Source organism: Myxocyprinus asiaticus, chromosome 7 (assembly GCF_019703515.2).
Source record: "Myxocyprinus asiaticus isolate MX2 ecotype Aquarium Trade chromosome 7, UBuf_Myxa_2, whole genome shotgun sequence".
Classification (NCBI taxonomy): Eukaryota; Metazoa; Chordata; class Actinopteri; order Cypriniformes; family Catostomidae; genus Myxocyprinus; species Myxocyprinus asiaticus.
In genome coordinates, this window is record NC_059350.1 from 8419511 (window position 1) to 8443251 (window position 23741).

Here is a 23741-nt window from a genome sequence, read left to right on the forward strand (position 1 = left end):
TCACAGAAAAATGCTTAAGAAATGGGAGAGGTGGCAAAGTTTATTGCTGCTAGGGTTTACAACTTTGCCAGATGGCCCTATCCCATACAGGACCTCTAACGTCCCGTATTGAAGGCTTTGTGTCCTGTATCGAAGCAGAAAAGGGCCTGACAGCGAGACTCTTGAAAAGGACTCCCATCCCTAACTGAAGAGCTCAAAATGCTCAAGTGTCCTGTATTGCGTGAAACTTTCATCCTTATCGCGTTGTGGTGGTTAGCCAGTATATGTTACCAAATCTTAGTTCATTTATTGTATTAAAAATACAATAAAAACAACTGATAAATTCCATGAATTCACATTTGTACATCTCTAAAGTTGTTCATACATCAATATGTCAATATTGTACATTTCAACAGAAGTGAATGTACTGTATGTCTGTTAGAACCACACTTTACATAGGAAAACCAACGAATACTCATGAGATCACGTTGTATATATACACAGATATTAATGATATTAATGTTTATAATATATTTTAGTTATATGCAATCACTGTTAAGCAATTATGAGTCAACGTTAATATGAAAATAAAACCTGTTTAGCAAATGTTGTAAAAACATGGCAAAATTAATTGTTGATACTGATATATATACAGACAAAACTAAAGAGAGAAAGAAAGAAAAGGAACATTTTCATAACCTTTTTTTTTTTTTTTTTCAACAGCATGCATAAATCTTTATGATTTAGTCTCTCTGATTGCGAATTACTGATTGTGCATGGAAAGCTTGAATAAAGAAGCTTTTCTTAAACTCTTTGTACTCTGGAAGCAATTGCAAGTGCTCTTCTGAGCTTGATGATGTCTGGTCTTTTTCTGCTCTTCTGGGTTCCGTTCATTAGTACAGGAATCTAAACAGAGGGAGTGTTGAGCTCAGCACAAACATGCCTCTTACTTTGATTAGCAAGGGTGAGGCATACTCTCCAAAGATTTTGTTGATGTCTAACATGAGAATATCTACACTTGTTGAGTTCACAGACTTTACTTGGCTTTGGTTTCAGGCTCCACTCTTTCTCCAATACTCACTCTCTCTTATCTTTCCATCTCTCTCTATTTTTCTCTCTTCTATTGGGAGCCTTGCATTTTCACTTCATGGTTTCACCTCCTGTGGCATGCTGGGTAAGCTACCCAAGTTGGGCAGCTGCCCACAAGCCCTGAAGACCCATGATCTTTTATTAAATAATCTATCAGTCTGGCTCTTTACTGATGTATATAATATATTCTGTCCAAAACAAGCCTTAAAGTATCTTCAACAGTGCATAATGTGTTCAGATACAGTACCATGTAGGTTTTTTTTTATAAACTGCAAATAATTGAATATACAGTATGCCTCCCAGGCTCTGATTTATTAAAGGTCTGTGTGTATAAAAACATGTGCAAACTTGATAGCATGTGCAAAAAAGGTCCAAGCTGATCTACTAACGTAGTCTTCTGAGGACTGCATCTTACAAAAGCGCAAAATAGGAAGTCTTGGTAATTTTTGCGTGTTTCCTGAAATTAATATGCAATTTAGGAGAGTGCTTCTAAAGGCGCAAAATAAAGGGCAGTGATGACGCAAAATGGATGAAACTGCCCCCGCAAAGTGGTATATCATTCCAGAAAGTCATTTCAGAAATGGAAACTGTGAGAGCAAATGAATACGAATGAAAGGCAGATATTAATCTGATTCGCACTGTGCTTCATACTGTCAAAACAGAGACTTTGAGGATGGAGAATACATAGAATTCCCATTGATGACAGTAATTAATGAAATATATTATAATGTTTTATGAAAAAAAAAATGATTTGGTTATTTTAGAACAATAATAAATCATAAATGATAACATAACTGATGATCCAACTCTTATAGCTCTAAAATAGCTTACTAGCAATTTATGTCTAAATTATGTTGTATTTTAAACAACTCTCTGGAATTATTGATTCTGACAGGTCAATCACTGCATTCTGTGGTCAGCTATTTTTGTGTAATGACCACTGTATAACTGACCCTTCGCTAAGCTCCACCCCCTTGGTAACGGTTGCTCAATCTGACAAGCTTTGCAGAACTTTCCATAAATGAATGGGAGATTGCCATGAACTGTGCGGTTTTTGACTAAATATTCTCAAAAATGTAATTGATAATATTCTTACATGGGCTGGAATGAAGAGTGACATTTTAAAGCATACTTATCTGATATTTTTGTAAAAGAAATTGTTAAATGACACAACTATTTGATTGAAAACTGTGGAGACTTTGAATCAGAATTGAGGTAAATGATTATCACAGTCAATGGAGAAAAGCGTCAATTTATGGTGATTACACGCCTTATAACATTAGTGTAAGTGAACAGAACTGCTCATAACATCTCATAACAAACTCACTATGATGCAGAGAACATTTTATTTACTAGGGCCAATCGCCTTTACTAAGACCTAAATCAATACATAAATTAATTAACGTCAAGTCATTATCTTTCATTTAACTTGGAGCAAATGTAGGTGTCCTTGCTGATATTTTGCATGTAAATTTTGGAATGAGGGCTGACACAGTTTAATCCATAGCATGCTCTTCTCAAGATTTATTTTAATATTTTAAAAAAGAAAGATAAAACACTACATGTATCCTCTCTAGGTACCTCATGTCACTATTACAAGTGACCCAGCAATATTATTATTATTATTATTATTATTTCTATAAAATTCCAGTTAAAACTGCTCAAACACAGATTATTCCTGTAGACTGGAAAAAATTAAACGCTTGTCAGAGAAATGCCAGACGGCAACATTTGCTAAAATAGGATTTGTCAGAAATGCTTTGGAGGCGGGGCTTAGTGAGAGGTCAATTGGTTGTTGTTCCAGGCAATAAATTTTCAATATAGCTGTGCTAGTTTCATGTTTCTTCATGTTAGTTAGTTAGTTAGTTAGTTAGTTAGCAAGTTAATCTGTTCTTATTACTCGGCTTTCTGGAATACTTTATTCTGACTGGTCAATCATGGCATTCTTTAGTCAGATATTTTAGTCAGTTAGGTAATACACTATATTGCCAAAAGTATTCGCTCACCCATCCAAATAATTGAATTCAGGTGTTCCAATCACTTTCATGGCCACAGGTGTATAAAATGAAGCACCTAGGCATGCAGACTGCTTCTACAAACATTTGTGAAAGAATGGGCCGCTCTCAGGAGCTCAGTGAATTCCAGTGTGGTACTGTGATAGGATGCCACCTGTGCAACAAGTCCAGTTGTGAAATTTCCTTGCTACTAAATATTCCACAGTCAACTGTCAGTGGTATTATAACAAAGTGGAAGCAATTGGGAATGACAGCAACTCAGCCACGAAGTGGTAGGCCACATAAAATGACAGAGTGGGGTCAGCGGATGCTGAGGCGCATAGTGCGCAGAGGTCGCCAACTTTCTGCAGAGTCAATCGCTACAGACCTCCAAAGTTCATGTGGCCTTCAGATTAGCTCAAGAACAGTGCGTAGAGAGCTTCATGGAATGGGTTTCCATAGCCGAGCAGCTGCATCCAAGCCATACATCACCAAGTGCAATGCAAAGCGTCGGATGCAGTGGTGTAAAGCATGCCGCAACTGGACTCTAGAGCAGTGGAGACGCGTTCTCTGGAGTGACGAATCACGCTTCTCCATCTGGCAATCTGATGGACGAGTCTGGGTTTGGCGGTTGCCAGGAGAACGGTACTTGTCTGACTGCATTGTGCCAACTGTGAAGTTTGGTGGAGGGGGGATTATGGTGTGGGGTTGTTTTTTAGGAGCTGGGCTTGGCCCCTTAGTTCCAGTGAAAGGAACTCTGAATGCTTCAGCATACCAAGAGATTTTGGACATTTCCATGCTCCCAACTTTGTGGGAACAGTTTGGGGATGGCCCCTTCCTGTTCCAACATGATTGCACACCAGTGCACAAAGCAAGGTCCATAAAGACATGGATGAGCGAGTCTGGTGTGGAAGAACTTGACTGGCCTGCACAGAGTCCTGACCTCAACCTGATAGAGCACCTTTGGGATGAATTAGAGTGAAGACTGTGAGCCAGGCCTTCTCGTCCAACATCAGTGTCTGACCTCACAAATGCGCTTCTGGAAGAATGGTCAAAAATTCCCATAAACACACTCCTAAACCTTGTGGAAAGCCTTCCCAGAAGAGTTGAAGCTGTTATAGCTGCAAAGGGTGGGCCGACGTCATATTAAACCCTATGGATTAAGAATGGGATGTCAATTAAGTTCATATGCGTCTAAAGACAGATGAGCGAATACTTTTGGCAATATAGTGTATGTTCATTAGTTAGCTAGCTACATTACCAGCTAAATTAGTTACAATAGTAAGGTCATTAGTTCATTAGACAGTGCTGTAAGCAAGTAAGTTAGTTCATTAGTTAGCTAGCAGTTAATCTGTGGTTCCCTATCTGTCACTCACTCGATGTTGTGTTGATGTAGTGACACTAGGGGTCACTCTTGGGAGCCCTGAACACCTCTGATATTTGAGAAAAGGTCAATGGGAATTGGCGAGTGGAATTTGCATGCCACTCCCCTGGACATACGGGTATAAAAGGAGCTGGCCTGCAAGAACTCATTCAGATTTTCTCTTCGGAGCCGAGTGGTTCTATTCATTGAGCTGAATTCTTCGCATTTCAGCGGCTTCTCTCCCTCTGCACCGGTGCAGTGCAGAGAACGCCCCTGGGCACTTCGGCAGACTGAAAGAGTATATTCTTCTCTCTGTAAAGAGTATATTTTCTCCTTCTAAAAGAGTGGCACTTACAGGAGCATCTTTTTAAAGATGCCTTTCTGTTTGTGTATAATTCCTGGTTGCAGTCGTTTCCTCTCCGCTTCTGACTGCCACGATCGTTGTCTTACTTGTCTGGGAGCTGGCTGGGTGACATAGTGGCCTACGCTCCTGTTGCATGTCGCAACTCACCCGCCGTCTCTGTTCCCTTACGGCAGGTATGCTGTGGCACAAACATGCCCATGCCACGCCGGTTCTGACGGACTGCGGGGACGACTTTCCTCCTCTCCCCTCCCGGACCAGCCCCATGGTGGGTGTCCGGAGCCAGGTAAGTGCTTCGATGTGCCCGGACTCAGCACGGCCACAAGGTCGGGGCTCCAGCCCCCTCGACGTGGCGTCTCAGGCTCCGCCCCACCGCGAGGCCCCACCCGCCAGTACGTCCAACACGATTGTCCCCTTGGTCCCCCTCGCCCGGAGTTTGGACACGTGGCTTGCGCAAACAGGGATCTGGTGCTCAGGCACCTCAGCCGGCTGGGGCTTCAGGTCAACTGGGAAAAGAGCAAGCTCTCCCCAGTTCAGACCATCTCTTTTCTCAGTTTTGAGTTGGACTCAGTCTCGATGACGGCGTGCCTCACAAGCAAGCACACGCAGTCGGTGCTGAACTATCTGAAGGCGTTCAGACAGAAAACCGCGGTCCCACTGAAACTTTTTCAGAGGCTCCTGGGGCATATGGCATCCTCAGCGGTGGCTACACCGCTCGGGTTGATGCATATGAGACCGCTTCAGCACTGGCTTCAGACTTGAGTCCCGAGATGGGCATGGCGCCACGGGACACATCTCGTGGTCGTCATGCCGATCTGTCACCACCTCTTCAACCCTTGGTCGGACCTGATGTTTCTACGGGCTGGAGTTCCCCTAGAGCAGGTCTCCAGGCATATCGTCATCACGACGGATGCCTCCAAGATAGGTTGGGGCACCGTATGCAATGGGCATGCAGTCGCTGGCTCTTGGACTGGCCCGCAACTGCGTTGGCACATCAACTGCCTCGAGTTGATGGCCTGTGGAGGCTCAGGCCATTGATCCAGGGCAAGCATGTGTTGGTCTGGATGGACAACACAGCAACGGTAGCGTAAAATCAACCGCCAAGGCGGCCTACGCTCCCGTTACACGACTCCTCTGGAATCAGCAGTGCCTCAAGTCGTTGCGAGCCACTCATATCCCAGGCGACCTCAACACCACGGCGGACGTGCTGTCATGATGGTTTACACTCAGAGGAGAGTGGAGACTCCACCCCCAGGTGGTCCAGCTGATTTGGAGTCGATTCCGTCAAGTGCAGGTAGACCTGTTCGCTTCCCGGAAATCCTCCCACTGCCCGCTTTGGTACGCCCTGCGTTGCTGTGTCCGGTGCGTGCTTTGCGCGCAGCTTTAGACAATCTGAGCAGCTTTTTGTCTGCTTTGGCGGTCAGCGGAAAGGGAACACTGTCTCCAAACAGAGGATTGCCCACTGGGTCATTGATGCCATCGCGATGGCATATCACGCCCAGGACGTGCCGCCCCCCTTGGGGCTGCGAGCCCACTTTACTAGGAGTGTGGCGGCCTCCTGGGCCCTGACCAATGGTGCCTCTTTAGCAGACATCTGCAGAGCAGCAGGCTGGGCAACACCCAACACCTTTGCGAGGTTTTACAATCTTCGGGTTGAGCCGGTCTCATTCCGTATGTTGTCAGGTACAAGCAGGTAAGTTCCGGGACAGCTGGCCGGGTGTACCGCTTGCGTATATCGCCTTTCCCCTCCCTGAGGTGAAGACGTGCGCTTTGACTCCCAGTCATGTTCACAAAGTTGTGGACCCTGGATGACTTTCCTCCTTAGCCCTGTGGCAGGCGGGTTTGCGGAGAAACTCCCTGCCGGCCCAGTACGGGTGCTAACTAGGCCCTGTACTGGGATAGGTGCTGGTTCCCCGTAGGTAACCCCGTGTGATGTATCTTCCACATAATTGTTTCCCTCTTGGTAAACTGCGTCTTCCTTGGGCAGAGGCCTCTGCCCCTGGTCACCGTGTCTGTAGAGCTCCTCCCCCCTCGGGTAGGACCTACCACGGGACTTTTCCACATGACACACTTCTGACAAAATTCGGTAAGACCATGTGACATATTTCCACTAAAATCCCCCCCCCCCGGGCAGGGTGTGGTCTCTGCGGTGTCTTCCCCTTGGTAGTGACACCCCCCAACGTGGAACTTATGGCCACATTTGACGCTTGTAGGAGGTTTGGGGAAGGTTACGTGATGGCCTGGTGCACTGGCTACGAGGCACACAGCGGTCTGCCTGTCTCACACTGCCAGTCCACGTAACACAGTTCAGTCGTTATGGCGTTTTGTATAGGGACCCATAGTGTCACTACATCGACACAACGTCAGATAAAGAACGTCCTGGCTACTTTCGTAACCTCCTTTCCCTGATGGAGGGAACGAGATGTTTTGTCCCTCTTGCCACAACACTGAACTACCCGCTGAAATGGCCGGGACCTTGTCTCGGCTCCTCAGCACAAAACCTGAATGAGTGGTTGAAGGCCAGCTCCTTTTATACCCGTATGTCCAGGGGAGTGGCATGCAAATTCCACTCGCCAATTCCCATTGGCCTATTCTCAAAGATCAGAGGTGTTCAGGGCTCCCAAGAGTGACCCCTAGTGTCACTACATCGACAGAATGTCTCGTTCCCTCCATCAGGGAACGGAGGTTATGAAAGTAACCAGGACGTTATTATTCGGCTCTCTAGAAAACTTAAATCTGACTGGTTAAGCATTCTGTGGTCAGATATGTTTGTATAATTAGCGCTAAACTGGACTGAATTGTGGCAATCTATCGTCATTTTGTATAATTACCACTGAACTGTATAACTGTATAATCAGTTAGTTAGTAAGTTAAACAGGAGTTCATAAGTTAGTTGGTTAGTTACGTCATTAGTTCATAAGTTAGTTCTGTGAAGTTGTTGTATCTGATGTTGTCTGTAAATTCTGCTCTGCTGAAGTGTCATTTTTCATTAGTGTTTTCTTTTTTGGTTTGCTGACTAAAAAATAAACCTCATCAACATCAGCTTTAATAAAATATACTTCTGGTGGTCACTGTTAAACTGGATTACAAGTTTGAAGGACCACACTGGGTTCTGAATTAATTGACCAATCAATAAAGAAAACCCTGTCCCTGGTAGACACTGTAGCAGTGCAGAACTTTTTCAAAAAACAAAAAATGTATAGTAGCTTATGCCTTTTGAACTGCGAATTTGTTAACCAAGGTGATACAACACCCCTTCTTTTCTCATTGAGGTCTTATAAATGTTCCACCCTCATTGTCCAGGACCCCACAACCCTTCACCCCATATGTGGAGGAAACTTTCAGTATAAAACAATCAGTTCAGACCACTGTTCCACACTCCTCTAAAAAAACAATAAGTTCAAATTAATGGAGCTACTCAGTGGTGCTCTAGATATGAACATACAGTAACAACCCAATGTGTGATGTAACTTGTAACAAGGTCTGTGGAGTGCATGAAGCATAAGTGTGGATTAGCTAACACAGTACAACCAGCATGTAGAGCTAAACTAGACTTTGTATTGCATCAGTCAGCCCTGTTGGACTACTGATTAATCATTCTGTCAGTCTCTCTCTTTCTACCTTTCTCTCCGACTAACCTTTATCTAACCGACCACACCCCCTGAGTCTATACCACAGAACAAGTTAATGTATAATTTAAAACTCTAATAACCATCAAAAGCATTGCATAGTCATTAAGTCTTTCGTGTCAGTTGTTGAACTTGAAAGTGCATGGAGTAAAAGCCCTCTCTGAACTCACATATATATTTCTGTCATAAAATATTCAGTGATCTTTTGTGTTTTCTTTTATTTAATTTAGCTTTTTTTTTCTGTGCATCCTATTTGAAATTCCAATATAATCCTTTGTAAGGGTGATATTGAAAGCTTGTGACTTGGAGAAAGAGAGATGTGCCATTCTATTTTATAAGCACAAAGATCTGAAAACTAATAATGTAAGGTTTATGAGAAATATATCCACATACAGTATAAATGCGAAGGTTACTTCTCAAAAGCTGTCTGGTCATAAATCACCATATAAAGACAGTAAACAGACTATCACAAGACTGTGTATTAAAGAACAAAGCTACAGTTATGCTTCAGCTTTAAAATAAATACTACTTCCCCTGTAGAACTGAAACTTTTACTAATTGTATTAATCTTTAATTTTAATAATCAATCTAAGCTATAAACTAAATATATAAAGGTGAAAGATGGGAGTGAGTACACAGAGAATTGCTAGAGCTGATAATACTGTTTAAGCCAAATGTTTTGTCACATAAAACCAACATTAATAGCCATTTAATGTTTTTTTTTTTTTTTTTTTGTAGCTTGATAGCCCCAGTCCCCATTCACTTTCATTATATGGAAAAAAGTGGCCAGGATATTCTTCAAAAATTCACCTTTTGTGTACCATTAAATATAAAGTCAAACAGGTTTGGACTGACATGAGGGTGAGTAATGTAATTTTGGGGGGAACTAGTCCTTTAGGGCAATTAGACACTGCATTATCTGTAGCTATATTGAAAGAGAGATAAGCGAGAGACATGTGGCAGTTGAGTGAAACAGGTTACCTTGAGAGCTTCCCTCTCTCTCTCAACGTGCTGGAACTCCTGGCGCTCCTTCTCCAGCGCTGTCTCTTTTGTGGTGATTTCATCTTTTAGCTGGTTGAACATGTGGTTCACGATCTTCACCTTGCGTTTCATCTCTGCGTTCTGATCCTGAAAGTGAACGCAGGGAGTCGGAGTAAGAGGACAGAACAGCACACAGACTGGCACATTCACAAAAAAAAAAAAAAAAAAACTCAGATACTCTTCAATGCAGAAAGAATAAAGGTGGCAGGGCAGGAACGGGTCATCAAGGTAAAGCTGACAGCAAAGGACAAACATTTGTAGACCTGAGAAATAAATCTTTAGAGTTTTACACTTGAGTTCTGCTGCTGACTGCAAAAACAGCCTTGTAGACTGGAGTTTTGGAAGCTTCTCTTGCTACTCTCTCTTGATGTCAGTGAATGAAAAAGGTTCGACACCTCAATTAATGTTTACAATTAATGTCTGAGATGTTGAATGAATTGAGCTTCTAATTCAGCCAGCAACATACTCTAGGCACAAATGAACACATGAAAGTTTGGCCATTGGAATGTTCCGGGTTTAATACAAGTTAAGCTCTATCAACAGAGTTTGCTGATTACCACATAATGTCGATTACCACAGAAAATAATTCCGACTCAACCCTCTTTAAAAAATAAAAAAATAAACTCGACTGACAGGAATTACATTGGTAATGCATAATTACAAATTCTATACAGTATTCCACCTCAAAGGATGATTTGCAGTTCAAATAATAAACAGGTTTTTACAGAATAATTCAGATAAATGCTTAGACAAATATACAAGCTTTACATTTCTGTTTTTAAACACTCCGGAATGCTGGCTTTTTTTTTTTTTTTTTAATAAAACTGAGGGACGAGTCAAAGCAAAGTCTTTCTAGCAAGTCAGTCCACTGGCCATCTTTGGGAGGCTATTTCAGTCATGACAATGCAGCTCCTATCTACTTGAATGGAGAAAGACCAAAATCTCAAAAACAGTTGGCCAAGATTATGATCAAAGAACATACTTCAGGGGGCCTGGGTAGCTCAGCGAGCATTGATGCTGACTACCACCCCTGGAGTGACGAGTTCGAATCCAGGGTGTGCTGAGTGACTCCAGCCAGGTCTCCTAAGCAATCAAATTGGCCCGGTTGCTAGGGAGGGTAGAGTCACATGGGGTAACCTCCTCGTGGTCGCGATTAGTGGTTCTCGCTCTCAATGGGGTGCGTGGTAAGCTGTGCGTGGATCGCAGAAAGTAGCATGATTCTCAAAATGCTGGGAATCTCCGCGGTGTCATGCACAATGAGCCATGTGATAAGATGTGTGGATTGATGGTCTCAGAAGCGGAGGCAGCTGAGACTTGTCCTCTGCCACCCAGATTGAGGTGAATAACTGTGCCACCATGAGGACTTACTAAGTAGTGGGAATTGGAATTGGGCATTCCAAATTGGGGAGAAAAGGGGATAAAAAAAAAAAAAAAAAAAGAACATATTTCAAATCAGCAATAAAATCTGACAATACTGGAATCATAAATTGTGATTCTTTAAAAAACGCAATTTGTCCGGTTGTATAGCTAATGCGCATGTGCATTAGCGAGTTTATTGACAGGCGATGTCTGTATCTAAAAGGTGACTGGCTCTTTTAACTGTAAGGCGGGGCTTCCTTTCTACATCCATTGATCGTTGGACGCTAGAGCTTCTTTGTTGAGTATTCCAATTTCTCCCATTTATTTTAATAGGAGTGGCCCGTCTCTGCTAAATAATCACTGGTAAAAGTTGTGTCTTGTGGTATTTAATCATGCAACAATGTGCATAGCTAGGGCCCTATAAAATCTGTTTTATTTTTTCCTAATATCAATTAAATTGTTTCCCAAATTCCATGTTTTCCATTTTATTTTATTTTTTAATTACATGTTTTAATGTTTTAATTACATTTTATCATCAAAAGGGTGTCTAATCACATAAATTCATAAAACTTTAATCAAATTAAAATATAATAAATAATTTAACAACACAGTACAAAGCAGCACAAAGCAGTATTTTTTGTTAAAATAAAGTGCTGCTAAATAAAAGGGAGTTTCACAGTATGAAAACAATTAGTATGAAAACAACAAAAATTGTTGATTGCCTTAGGCTGCTATGGCAAAATTACAGCATGCTGATATTCAGAACAGTCTTGCTTGTGTGATATTTCTTAAATAATAATTATTATCATTATTATTATTATTATAAACAGTAATAATAATAATAATAATAATAATAATAATAAACAATAATAATAATTAATATAAAATAGTAATGTTAAATAATTGTTAATTGTGTGCAGACTATATATTTATTTAAGGCAGAGGCTATAGATGCTATTTACACTAAGTGTACTGCTGAACTCAAATTGCCCATGCGCTGCTTAACTACATCCAGCTGCTTTCAAATGTTCACATGCGTATTTCAGCACATGCTCTATAGAGCGCTCATGTCTCATGGTGTCACTCAGCCCAGATTCCGGGATAAAGATTAATGTTCTTTCACACAAACTTCCCACATCCAAAGTATCTATTGGCCTCTATGTCTGCAATCTTGCTTATGGTGCGCAGATCTACACACACACACTTACCTTGGCCTCAATGAGGTTCTTGCTGAGGAGGTTCCTATCTGCCCTGACGTCCTCATAGAGATTCTGCTGCTGCTTCAGTTTTGTTTCAGTCTCCGCTATTCTCTTCTTATGCTCAAAGATCTGCATCTCCTTCAGTTTAATGTCCTCGATATTCTCAAGAACCTGTAGAGACAGAGAACCAGGTACTTTATAACCAAGTGCACAGTGAAGACCACAGCTAACTATGTTCTACTATTAACTACAATGACAATTCACGGTTATTTCCAATAGACATTATCGGGAGGAAAAAGGTTCATTTTATTTACAAATGGAATTGCAAAATTAAACACTGTTTTCAAGCAGATTTATGAATACACCCTCCTGAAATATTTCAATGCATCTGAAGCTCATGTATTCACAGAGGGTCAGCACTCTACACAACCACTGCTTTAGATTGGCCAAAATGAGGTATCTAATAAGGAAGCATAATTATGCTGCCTACTGTGTGGCTAAAAAATTTTGCCAATGTAGGTAGCTAACTAGGTTTTAGAACAGAGCTTAAATTCTCATTTACTGAGGAGCTATGAAACCTTGCAATGATGACAGTCTGACTTTGATGCAAAAACCCCCTTTTACTTTCTAACAACCTTGTCGTTTTATTTGTTTCCATTATTACTTTATTATTACTTTAGGTACATCAACAAGTTTATTTAAGAAAACCAAACAACTTGCCTTTATTAGATTTCACTTCAGCTTGAATATTGTCAATCCATGTGTACCTTTTCACTTGCATTTAGCCATAGCACACAAAGCCAAACCATTTCAGTGGAGTTTGAAAATATATATTTATTTTTTCCTCAGCTCAGGCTTTAGCAATGCAAGGACATTCATGGTAAATTGAAAGCAAAATGTGTGTTTGAAAATGGCAAGGCTATGACATTCAAACATACATACAGTATGTGTGTACAGGGTTAATTTGTGTCTGTAGATACAATTTGACAACAGCATTCAGAGATACACCAAAAACACTCCATGAAGGCAAGGATAAAGAAAGGTGTATGTGTGAGGTAAACCGAGATTATAAACAGTAAATAGTCAGCCCATTTGCAAATTGTGTGTGTATAACCTACAGTACCAAAGCGTATGAAAGCAATGTCACACAATACACAGTCTAGCAAGGCTATATACAGTATGGAATATTCACAATCTGTTCGCAAAGATTTTGTTGGCGATATAAAATTAAGCAACATTGTGAATATTGCGATGATTTTAATATGCTTTTTAGATAACACTTCACAATAAGTTTTTTTATTTGTTAACATTAGTTAACATGAACTAACAATGAACAATACATTTACAGGATTTATTAATCTTTAGTTAATGTTAATTCAACATATACCAATACATTTTTAAAATCAAAAGTTGTATTAGTTAACATTAGTAAATGCACCATGATCTAACATGAACAATTGTATTTTTACTAACTAACATTAACAAAGATTAATAATTGCTGTAAAAAAGATCTTGTTAATTGTTAGTTCAGGATTCCTGATGCATTACCTAATGTTAATGAATCGGACCTTATTGTAAAGTGTTACTGCTTTTTATTTGGAAAATACGTTTTTTAAAGAGCATTTCATTAAACTAGTTTCACGATCCTTATATTGCAACTCACAAGCATAAGTGTTAAGACAGAGATGTTTTAATAGCATGATTTCAACTTTAGCTGCAAAAACAGCTTTAGAGTTGGTAAGTTTGATTTATTTCAATAAATCAGTTTAAACTCAAAGATTCGGAAGTCTCACGTGGCATTTTTCATGTATTAAAATATTTAAATAAAAATACATACATAGGTAAATATTTCTTTTTATTACCACTGTAAAACATTTCCATAATTTTAATGGTAAAAGAATATAAAAATGGTACAGCAAAAAAAAAAAAAAAAAAAAAAAAACCTTAATTGGTTGATGGGTAGTTACCTTAAAGTAAAAAAAAATTATAATATATTTAACAAGACAGTACATGTAATTTTATGGTAAAATATTGTAAACATTTTTTTTAGATGTAAAAAGTATCATTTTACTGTATAATTAATGGTAAAAAGTTATATTTTAAGAAGATAATACATGTACGTTTTATGGTAAACTATTGTTAATATTATGGTGAAAAACAGGCGTACCCAGAAGTCTCTATATGACCCATTACATTTCATTAGATTTGAACAGTTATGTTTCTTCTTATTTTTTACATCAGTTTTGTACATTGATGTGTTTTGTGTTATATTTTATGAAGTTTAGCTTATGTTTATTGCATTATGTTAGTGTCAAATGTGTTACCCTGATGGTGTTTTGTGTTTGTGTGAGTAACGTTGTGCACGCTCTCTCTATATGTGTATTAATTATTGCTTCTTGAAGGGTCACTCTTGATGAACTTAAGTCATCATGTGGCCTTTTTTAGTTACTATGGTGATTAACAATACATTTTAAAGTGAAAAACAGACTTTTATAGTTCCAGAAAGTTAGTATATTAGATTTATATAATTTTATAATGTAAACGGTAGTAAACTGTTAAATATCCGGGCATCAAAATGACATCCCGTAAAGTCTGAAACATAGCAACTTGCTGGAAACTTCCAGTGAGTTTAGGTAAGGCGTCTCCCTAGTCCCGTTAAGGGGGGAGGAGGCACTACCCAAGGAGGCTACAGCGGTGGCCTTTCCTGATATTTGCTGTTAAGCAATTTCCTGCCGAGCACCTTTTAGTATAATGCTGGGAAGTGCTCTTCCCTCTCCAGGAGGGAGGGCACTACAGAGACCACAACCTAAAAGAGGGAGGTTAACGTTGGGATTACCTCACATGGACTTACCAATGGGGAAGTTCGCATATGGAATGATACCACTGGGAGGACCCTATCTACTGAGAGGGTACACAGCAACAGTGGCCGAAGCAGAGTGAGGCTCTGATGAGGGGAACACAGGGTTCACCAGATGGGAAACTGAACAGTGGAAATGCATCACATGGGATTACCCAGAGGGGAATCACCACGTATGGAGCACTGAGCCCAAGTACACGGGCTCACCTGAAAAGGGGCATACCACGAGTACTGGGCCTGGTGGCGTCACTCCTCCGCTAAGTTCGTCACCGAACAGTGCCTAAGATTTAGAGAGGCGGCCAGGGTTCACCAGTTACGGGGAACTGTTGTGGACAAAACAATGCACATTATCACCTTGAAAAAGGGGAAAGGTGTAATGCAAGCAGTACACCCAACCGGCTGCCCGGCCTACCTGCTGTTACCTCGTAACACTCGGGATGAAACCAGTTCTATGCGTAGGTTGTAAAACCTCGCAAAGGTATTGTGTGTAGCCTAACCCGCAGCTCTGCATATGTCTGCTAGAGAGGCCCCCCTTGCCAGTGCCCAGGAGGACGCAACACCTCTAGTAGAGTGCGCCCAAACTCCCAAGGGGCATGGCAGGTCTTGTGACTGGTAAGCCAAGGAAATGGCATCCACAATCCAATGGGTCAGACTCTGTTTGGAGACAGCTTTCCCCTTCTGCTGCCCTCCAAAGCAGACAAAAAGCTGCTCCGAGCATCTGAAGCTATGCGTGTGGTCCAGATAGATGCGCAGGGCGCGAACTGGACATAGCAACGACAAGGCCGGGTCTTCCTCCTCTGAAGGGAGCGCTTGCAGGTTCACCACCTGGTCCTGAAAGGGAGTGGTGGAAACTTTGGGCACGTAACCGGGCTGGTGTCTCAAGATCACGTGAGAGTGTACCAGCCCGAACTCCAGGCATTCGCTAGTGACAGAGAGCGCCTGTCCCCCACCCTCTTGACGGAAGTGAGCGCCACCAGGAGGGTCGTCTTCAGTGACAAAGTGCTGAGCTCGGCCTGCTCCAGGGGCTCAAAGGGGGCTCTCTGTAGGGCAGGTAGGACCACAGAGAGATCCCAAAAGGGAATCAGGCACGGTCTAAGAAGGTTCAACCTCCACGCACCTCTGAGGAACCTGGTGATCAGGTCGTGCTGCCATGAGGGTCTCCCATCCAGTGTATCATGATACGCTGTTATAGCAGCCACGTGCACCTTCAGGGTAGAGGGAGACAGCCGTCTCTCCAGCCCTTCCTGTAGGAAAGACAGCAAAGACCCGACCATGCACCTCTGTGGGTCTTCCCCCAAGGCCAGCAGTACACCAGGGCATCCGTGCCGAAGGGAGCCTCAGACAGGGAGTACCAAAGGGGGCAGTGAGAGGACTCTGGGAGGCGAACTGGTCTACCTGCACCTCCCCGAATCTCTCCCAAATCAGCTGGACTACGTGGGGGTGGAGTCTCCACTCCCCGCGGAGCGTTACCTGCCGTGAGTGCATGTCCGCTGCATGGTTGAGGATGCCCGGAAGGTGAGTGGCTTGCAGAGACTTCAACGTCTGCTGACTCCAAAGGAGGAGGCAGTGGGTGAGTTGCGACGTGAGCGTACGCCGCCTTGGCGGTTTATGTACGCCACGGTCGCTGTGTTGTCGGTCCTTTCCAACACATACCTGCCCTGAATCAACGGCCGAAGCCTCCGCAGGGCCAGTGATACTGCCAGCAACTCTAAGCAGTTATGTACCATTGGAGTCGGGGCCCTGTCCAGAGCCCCGATACTGCTTGCCCATTGCACACGGCGGCCCAGACCGAGACCTGCTCTAAGGGAATGCCCGCCTGTAGAAATGCGAGGTCTGGCAAAGGGCTGAAAGTCTGACGGCACTGTGGCGTGATAGTTGCCAAAAAGCTCCCCTTGGGAGATGGGTGCATCGAAAAAGCGAACCTTCTCGGCATCACGCATCTCTGCAAGGTTGATCCATAGGTGCCGCTTTTGGACCATGAGAGTGGACATCGTCCGGCCCAGGGCGCGCACCGTGACCTTCGTCGCCCGAGGTCGGTCGTGGTATGCAGTTCCTGCATAAGCCCCAGGTCAGTTCTACCCTCGTGCAAATCTTTCAACACCTTGGCCTGGTGTACCTGCAGGATGGCCATGGGGTGCAGGGTGGAAGCTGCCTGACCCGCTGCCTTGTAAGCCTTCATCATCAACGAGGAAGAGAACTTACAGGCCTGGGAAGGGAGCCTTGGTTGGTCCCTCCAGGTGGCTGCACCCTGTGGGCATAAATGCACCGCTACGGCATGCTCTACCTGGGGAAGCTTGACATATCCCTTAGCCGCTCCGCCGTCGAGGGTAGTCAGGATGGACGAGCCCGCGAAGCATGTATGGGCAGAAAAAGGTGCCTTCCACGACTTCGTTAGCTCCTCGTGCACTTCCGGGAAGAAAGGCACCGGGGCAGGGTGCAGCCGTGAGTCACGCTCCGAGCCCAGAAACCAATCATCCAGCCACGAACAATCAGGGCAGCGTGGAGGGTTCCACTTTAGCCTGCTGTTCGCAGCCACCCGGGCAAGCACGGCTGCCATCTCAGGCGGACAGCCTGCATCGCTCGATAGCTCTTCTGGGTAGAACGAGCATGCTGGGGGATAGGAGGTGCACGAGGGTTGAGCCACCGGAAATGCTCCCATGTCCACATCCAGATCGCCCGCAGCGCTCGCCGACTCGCCCGCCTGAGTATCAGCCCACGAAGAAGGAGGTGAGCCACGACCGCAACGTTCTCATGGGCATGTTCTCGCAATGAGAACATGACCCCTCCATGAAAGCTGCCTCGGCGTGCTGGCGCCCCAAGCACTCGAGACAGATCTCATGGGAATCCGGAGGGGAGAGATAATGGCCACATCCAGTAGCACAAAGGCGAAAGGCCATCTTTAAAAAGATCGTTTGTGTGAGCTCTTTTAGAAGAAAATATACTCTTTAGAATATACTCTTTTAGCACCTGCAGACTCGGCCGCCGAAACGCCCAGGGGAAGCACAACACTCAACCGTGCGAGGGTGACCGCTGATATGCGCCGTAAATCCAGCAGTGTAAGCGTTAGTGACAGAGACAAACACACATGCGTTTGGCTCCAAAGAAAAAATCTGAATGAGTGATGCATGCCATCTCCTTTTATACCCGTATGTCTGGGGTGGAGAGTGGCATACAAATTCCACTTGCCAATTACCATTGGCCTTTTCTATTTTTAGCAAAGGTGATTGGGGCTCTCATGATCGAACCCCTAGTGTCACTACATCGACACAACGTTGAGTGAGTAACAGACAGGGAACATGCCTTCATTATTTTTAATGGTCACGATGGCTCGAATATTGTCAAAAGGCAGAAAAATATAGAGGGTGAGAAGATGATTTTTCAGTGAACTAACCCTTTAAGAAATGTGGAGATTATTAATAAATAATAACACAGGATTGACATTAAACCTAATCAGAACGGCTCTCTAATTATGTTGTCCACAGCACCTTTGACTCAACTCAACTTGATAGGTGCTTAATATATACTAGCTTAACCATAAGTGACTAAATGTAACTGCCTGAAGAGTGCAACAGCGGCAACTACACATACACATGCTGTTGCAATAGCAACAGCATTTTAAAGTCATCAGTAAGATGACTCACACATGCATGCTGAAGTACCACAGAAAAAAAGAAATGCCTTTAGGGATTACAAGCCAAAAAACAAGACATGCATCAATCTGTGCTCATTGTTCAGTATATGTTTATTTGTGTGTAGCTACTGTATGAACTTAAAGGGATAGTTCCCCCCAAAATAAGAATCCTATCGTCATTTACTTACACTCATGTTGTCTGGGAACACAAAAGTAAATGTTAGGCAGGATGTTAGTCAGTGTCTACATTCACTTTCACTGCATCTTTTTTCCATGCAATAAAAGTGAATGGTGACTGAGGCTCTCATTCTGCCTAGCATTTCGTTTTGAGTTCCACGGGAAAAATAAATTTGGAACAACTATTGCTATAACAACTATTTTTTATTGTTATTATTATTATTATTATTTTGCTACAACATTATCTTTGAAACATTCTGTTGTACTGTGCAGAAGTCTGTACTGCATTTTTCATCTTCAATTTTATAGCATCGATATATACCTTCTTTGTAAGTTCGCTGGCCTCGTTTATGTAGCGATCTCTCTCTTTTTCCAGCTGAAAGATTATCTTTCGCTGTTTCTGGGCTTCATCCCTGTAGTTTAAGATCTCTTGTTCAAGGGTCCTCTTTGACTGTTCGTGCAGCTTCACAATGGTCTGCTGTTTCTCGGTTTCACTGGCAGCCTTGATCATATTCTGAGAACGCACATAGAGACACAAGAGTTTACACAAAAGATCAGTTTGTGAACTTACTAAGCAAGAGTGACTTTCAGAAAATAGATACAGGAACCGAGCTTGAGAGAAGGATCTTTATAAAAGAGTTTATTCTGTGATGTATTCCTGTTCAACAGATCAAAGGAGTGATTCTCTAAGGTAAGCCGATAGCTAAAACCATGTTTGTATGCCACAGTGTGTGCGTATACGAGACAAAATATCTCCTGTGCAATTAAATATGAATATCCTGTTATTTTCATATGCACAATAGCAATGCAATATTCAGCATGTCAGCAGAAACATCATACAGCTTCTTTAGTTTTGTGAAATCCATCTGTGCATCAAAACAGTGTGAGGAAGCTATGAGAGAAATGAACTTAGGGATACAATCTGTACTTGTTGCTGCAGCATCAGTGTAAATTAATGAATTATCCTTGAAATAAAGAGCAAACAAAAAAGACAAAAATGTTGATAATGTATAACACATCTAAGAGAACTCAGTGATGAAGCAGATATGGTATTGAACAATGAAATACATGGGAGAGTTTGTTTTTGCACTCCCTGCAGTGCCTGCCCAGTGCAACAATTATGCATGTCTATATTATGTTTAAACTAGAAAAAAGCTAAATATAGTATTAGCCAAGTGTTTGCACACCAGCCCATTTTTTTTTTTTTTTAATTATTATTCTCCAGATATTAGAATAATAGTCAAGCCATCAACACTTTGAAATAATACAAACTGAAGTATGGGAATTATGTAGTGAGTGCCCCAAAAATGTTAAACAAATCTTTTTGCCTTTTATTACCCTAATATTTAATAATTAAAATTATTTGTAAAAATACAAAGTATTACGTTTAAAAACATAACAGTCTAATCAAAGAGAGAAATAAATATAAACCATTTAAATTAAAATAATTTCTATAAATAAAAAAATAAAAATAAAAAACAACTCTCCTACAGTTGTGGTATCATTTCCACCACACCAAACAATTTAGTCCCTAACAAAGTTTTTTTTCAAAAGTTAGTGTTCTAACTCTTTGGGTACTGTTGACTGTGAGTGTCCGTAAAAAGTATGCTTGGGAAGAAATATGAGACAAGTGATGTTTGAAGAAAAATACATTTCAAGGTAAATATCACTTGTGAGCAGAAGTTTGTATTGGGCATCATTTCCAATCAAAATGTTATTTTGCCAAATTATGCAAAATGAGAAAAAAAATATTATTTTATTGTGTTATTAATTAGGATACAACAAAGTTAGCTATGAAATTAGCCTCAGGAAGACAAAGTAGAGGGCCATTTTATTAAAAAAATTGTAAAAATGTCATTTCCACCACAGAATTCTATTCAACACAAGACATAACTGTGGTGGGAATTTATATGACTATGAAAAAATGGCATTAATCTCCGATGAAGCATGTACATAAAAGTTTGGACATTGTCAGAAGACAAATAAAGAAAATAATGGTGAGAGTGTGAATGTAATTTTACATTCTAGAATCCACAGTGCTAAAAGTTACCAAAGTTGAAGAAACACCCATATAGGCATACAGACTTACACTCACTGAGAACTTTATTAGGAACACCTGTACGCATACTTATTCATGCGAATATCTAATCAGCCAACCGTGTGGCAGAAGTGCAATGCATAAAATCATGCAGATACTGGTCAGGAGCTTAAGTTAATGTTCACATCAACCATCAGGATGTGGAAAAAAAATGTGATCTCATTGATTTCGACTGTGGCTGACCGTGATTGTTGGCACCAGACGGGCTGGTTTGAGTATTTGTGTAACTGCTGATTTCCTGGGAATTTCACACACAAAAGTCTCTAGAGTTTACTCAGATGGTGCCAAAAACCAAAAACATCCAGTGAGCAGGAGTTCTGCAGATAGAAACACCTTGTTGATGAGAGAGGTCCAGGGAGAACAGCCAGACTGTTTCGAGCTGACAGAAAGACTACGGTAACTCAGGTGACCACTCTGTACAATTGTAGTGAGCAGAATAGCATCTCAGAATGCACAACACGTCAAACCTAGAGGCGGATAGGCTATAACAGCAGAAGAACAACCAGGCACTTTATTAGGACCATGTGGCAGGGTGGAGGGCGGGGCTGGGCCATGATGCTGCACACCCGGCCCCTAATCAGGCTGATCAAGCCCAAGAGGGATAAAGGCGACTGGAGGTGGCAGTTCGAGAGATAGAGAACTACAGGCAGCTGCCCTGTATGTGTTTGTGTTTGTCTTTTTGTTTAAGTTAACAATATAATTAATATTTAATGGTTGTTTAATTTAACGATTGTGCAGCATCACAGCCCGGCCCCGCCCTCCACCCTGCCACAGACCATAGTGTTCCTAAAGTGCTCAGTGAGTGTATATTATCATACAAAGCTAATTCCAAGCATTAATGCATATGCTTTAAGATCATAAGAAACATACATTCAGTCAGGTCATAAGAAACATACATTCAGTACTTTTGACTAGTACTGTTGGTTAATGACATTACAAGATCCAATCAGGGGACGGAAAAGAAGCGGAATTAAATCTGCATAGTATGTATTTGATGGCATGATTTTAAGAGTTTAAGCAATCAACCTCAGAGGCTGAGAAATTCTCTTGCTTAGATCATTCTTTGCAATAATCCACTTATTTGTGGCATTTGTAAATGAAAATATACATAGTTTGGTCCCAGTGCTGTATGAATCAGTTTTCCCTATGGGTACATCTCTACAAATTGGATTCATCAGGTTTTATCACTCATGTGAGCACATTTTGCAGAAAAACATGCCCACACACACCTTGTTTAGAATATCTCTCTCCCGCACCAGCTCATCTATGGCCTTCTTGTCCGTATCCATCTGATTTTTTGAGCTCTCCATTTCTATGAAAAACAGAAGAAAAGGCACATTTTTAGCTATTCTTTCAGAGTGCTAATTTGTAAATTTCTTTCTGAAAAGCTTTTTGCTAATAACGTTGTTTTCAAAAGCTCTTTACACAGCCTCTGAAGTACCGTAAAAGAATTACACAATTCAAAAAGCCCATTATATGCCTGCAGGCATGAGGAGGTAGAAAAGAGAATTGGGACATGGAAAGACAGAAAGAAAAAGAGAGAAAATGAGAGAAGCAGAAGAATAGCACAGAATTGTAACAGTGCCATGTATAAACCGTCAGCTAGAAGGCTTGCTCGAATGGATATGGCTAGGTTTTGCTGTCATGTGAAATGGCCATTCCATGTTCTACCCTTGGATAACCCCACCTCCTCCACTCCTTGGACAGGCGGCTCACTGACCCCACTGTCACAGCCCATCTCATCAATCACCCAGCCAACCCTGATTAAGATGACAACATCCATCACTGTGGAAACCCCGATTAAGATGATAACAGGACTCTGGCTCCATCCATCAAGCAACCAAACACCCACTGTCCAATCAGAGCCTGGAGATGTTCACTAATATAAGGATTTCTCTATAAATTATTGGCTTGATGACAAGTCATATCATTTGTCATACTGTCCAGAAGGGATCAAGGACATTTTCAATTAAGTGGAAGAAAGCGTGTTTTGTTTGTTGTTGGTAAAGTGGGGCTGATCCATAAAATGCTTAACTGAAAAAGTTTTTGAATGTTGGATCACTAATTATTTATTTTTTTTAACTTAAAACCTCTAGTTGGAGATACTCTACAATTCTTACAGTATACAAGATGAGTTAGATCCTCAACTTTGCGTAGGGAGCTAAAAACAGTCAGTTTGTTCTAAGGTTTCTTCTTATACTGTATCTTTTGTTGTTGATGTTGAAAGGCATGCAAAAACTAAAGTATTCTGCAAATTCACTTGGGAGAAGCTATCCAAAATGATCAGATGCCAACACTGACAGGTTGCGTGACATACTTTCATCCTTAAAAACCTTGAACAAATCTACAACCCAGACTATAGCCACTTTTCCACCACTGGGCCTAAGTTAACGTTGTTGAACTGTGCTGTTCCTTACCAATAAGTAGTCGACCGATATAGCGCAGAGGCCGATAAATCAGCGAATATTTGGATGCCATTTGGCATAGGCTGATAAATTTTCCCGTTTGGCCGATTCATTTCTCAACCAATGATGGCGCAGAGAATCGCCTGCATGGACGTGAATGAGCCATCTGAGATACAGTATGCAAAGGACAAATCACAGTTAATTTTGTTGTTACATGCCATCGTGCTTCCATAGTAATGGTAATGCAACACAGTCTCATTTAAACGGTCCCCCATATCGGAGCCGCAACAGACGTGTATGGCCTCATGACGCATGCGCGTTTCATTCTCCCTCTCTCTCTCCTCCCAGTTCCCTGTAACTGTTAACCATCTTGTCTAATGATAAGAAGGAAAATAATCAATAAAACTTCTATCATATACTGTCTGCTAATATCTTATTTATACAGATGTCACTTACTAGCTATTATATTGAATGGTGTGATATATCAGCCTATTGGCCACCCTGCTATCTAGATATTGGCATCAGCCATTAAAAAACCCATATCGGTCGACCACTAGTA

The 23741-nt window shown here is 41.8% G+C and overlaps 1 protein-coding gene across 1 annotated transcript in view; it reads right to left on the reverse strand.

Annotated features, from left to right (window-relative positions):
• cfap58 (cilia and flagella associated protein 58) overlaps positions 1-23741 on the reverse strand; it is a 144239-nt gene that overhangs the window by 103155 nt on the left and 17343 nt on the right. The window contains exons 8-11 of the mRNA XM_051703265.1: positions 22007-22089; positions 19002-19193; positions 12024-12185; positions 9397-9543 (exon numbers count right to left, since the gene is read on the reverse strand). Coding sequence (XP_051559225.1) covers positions 9397-9543; positions 12024-12185; positions 19002-19193; positions 22007-22089 — 584 coding nt within the window. The remainder of the gene's footprint in view (positions 1-9396; positions 9544-12023; positions 12186-19001; positions 19194-22006; positions 22090-23741) is intronic.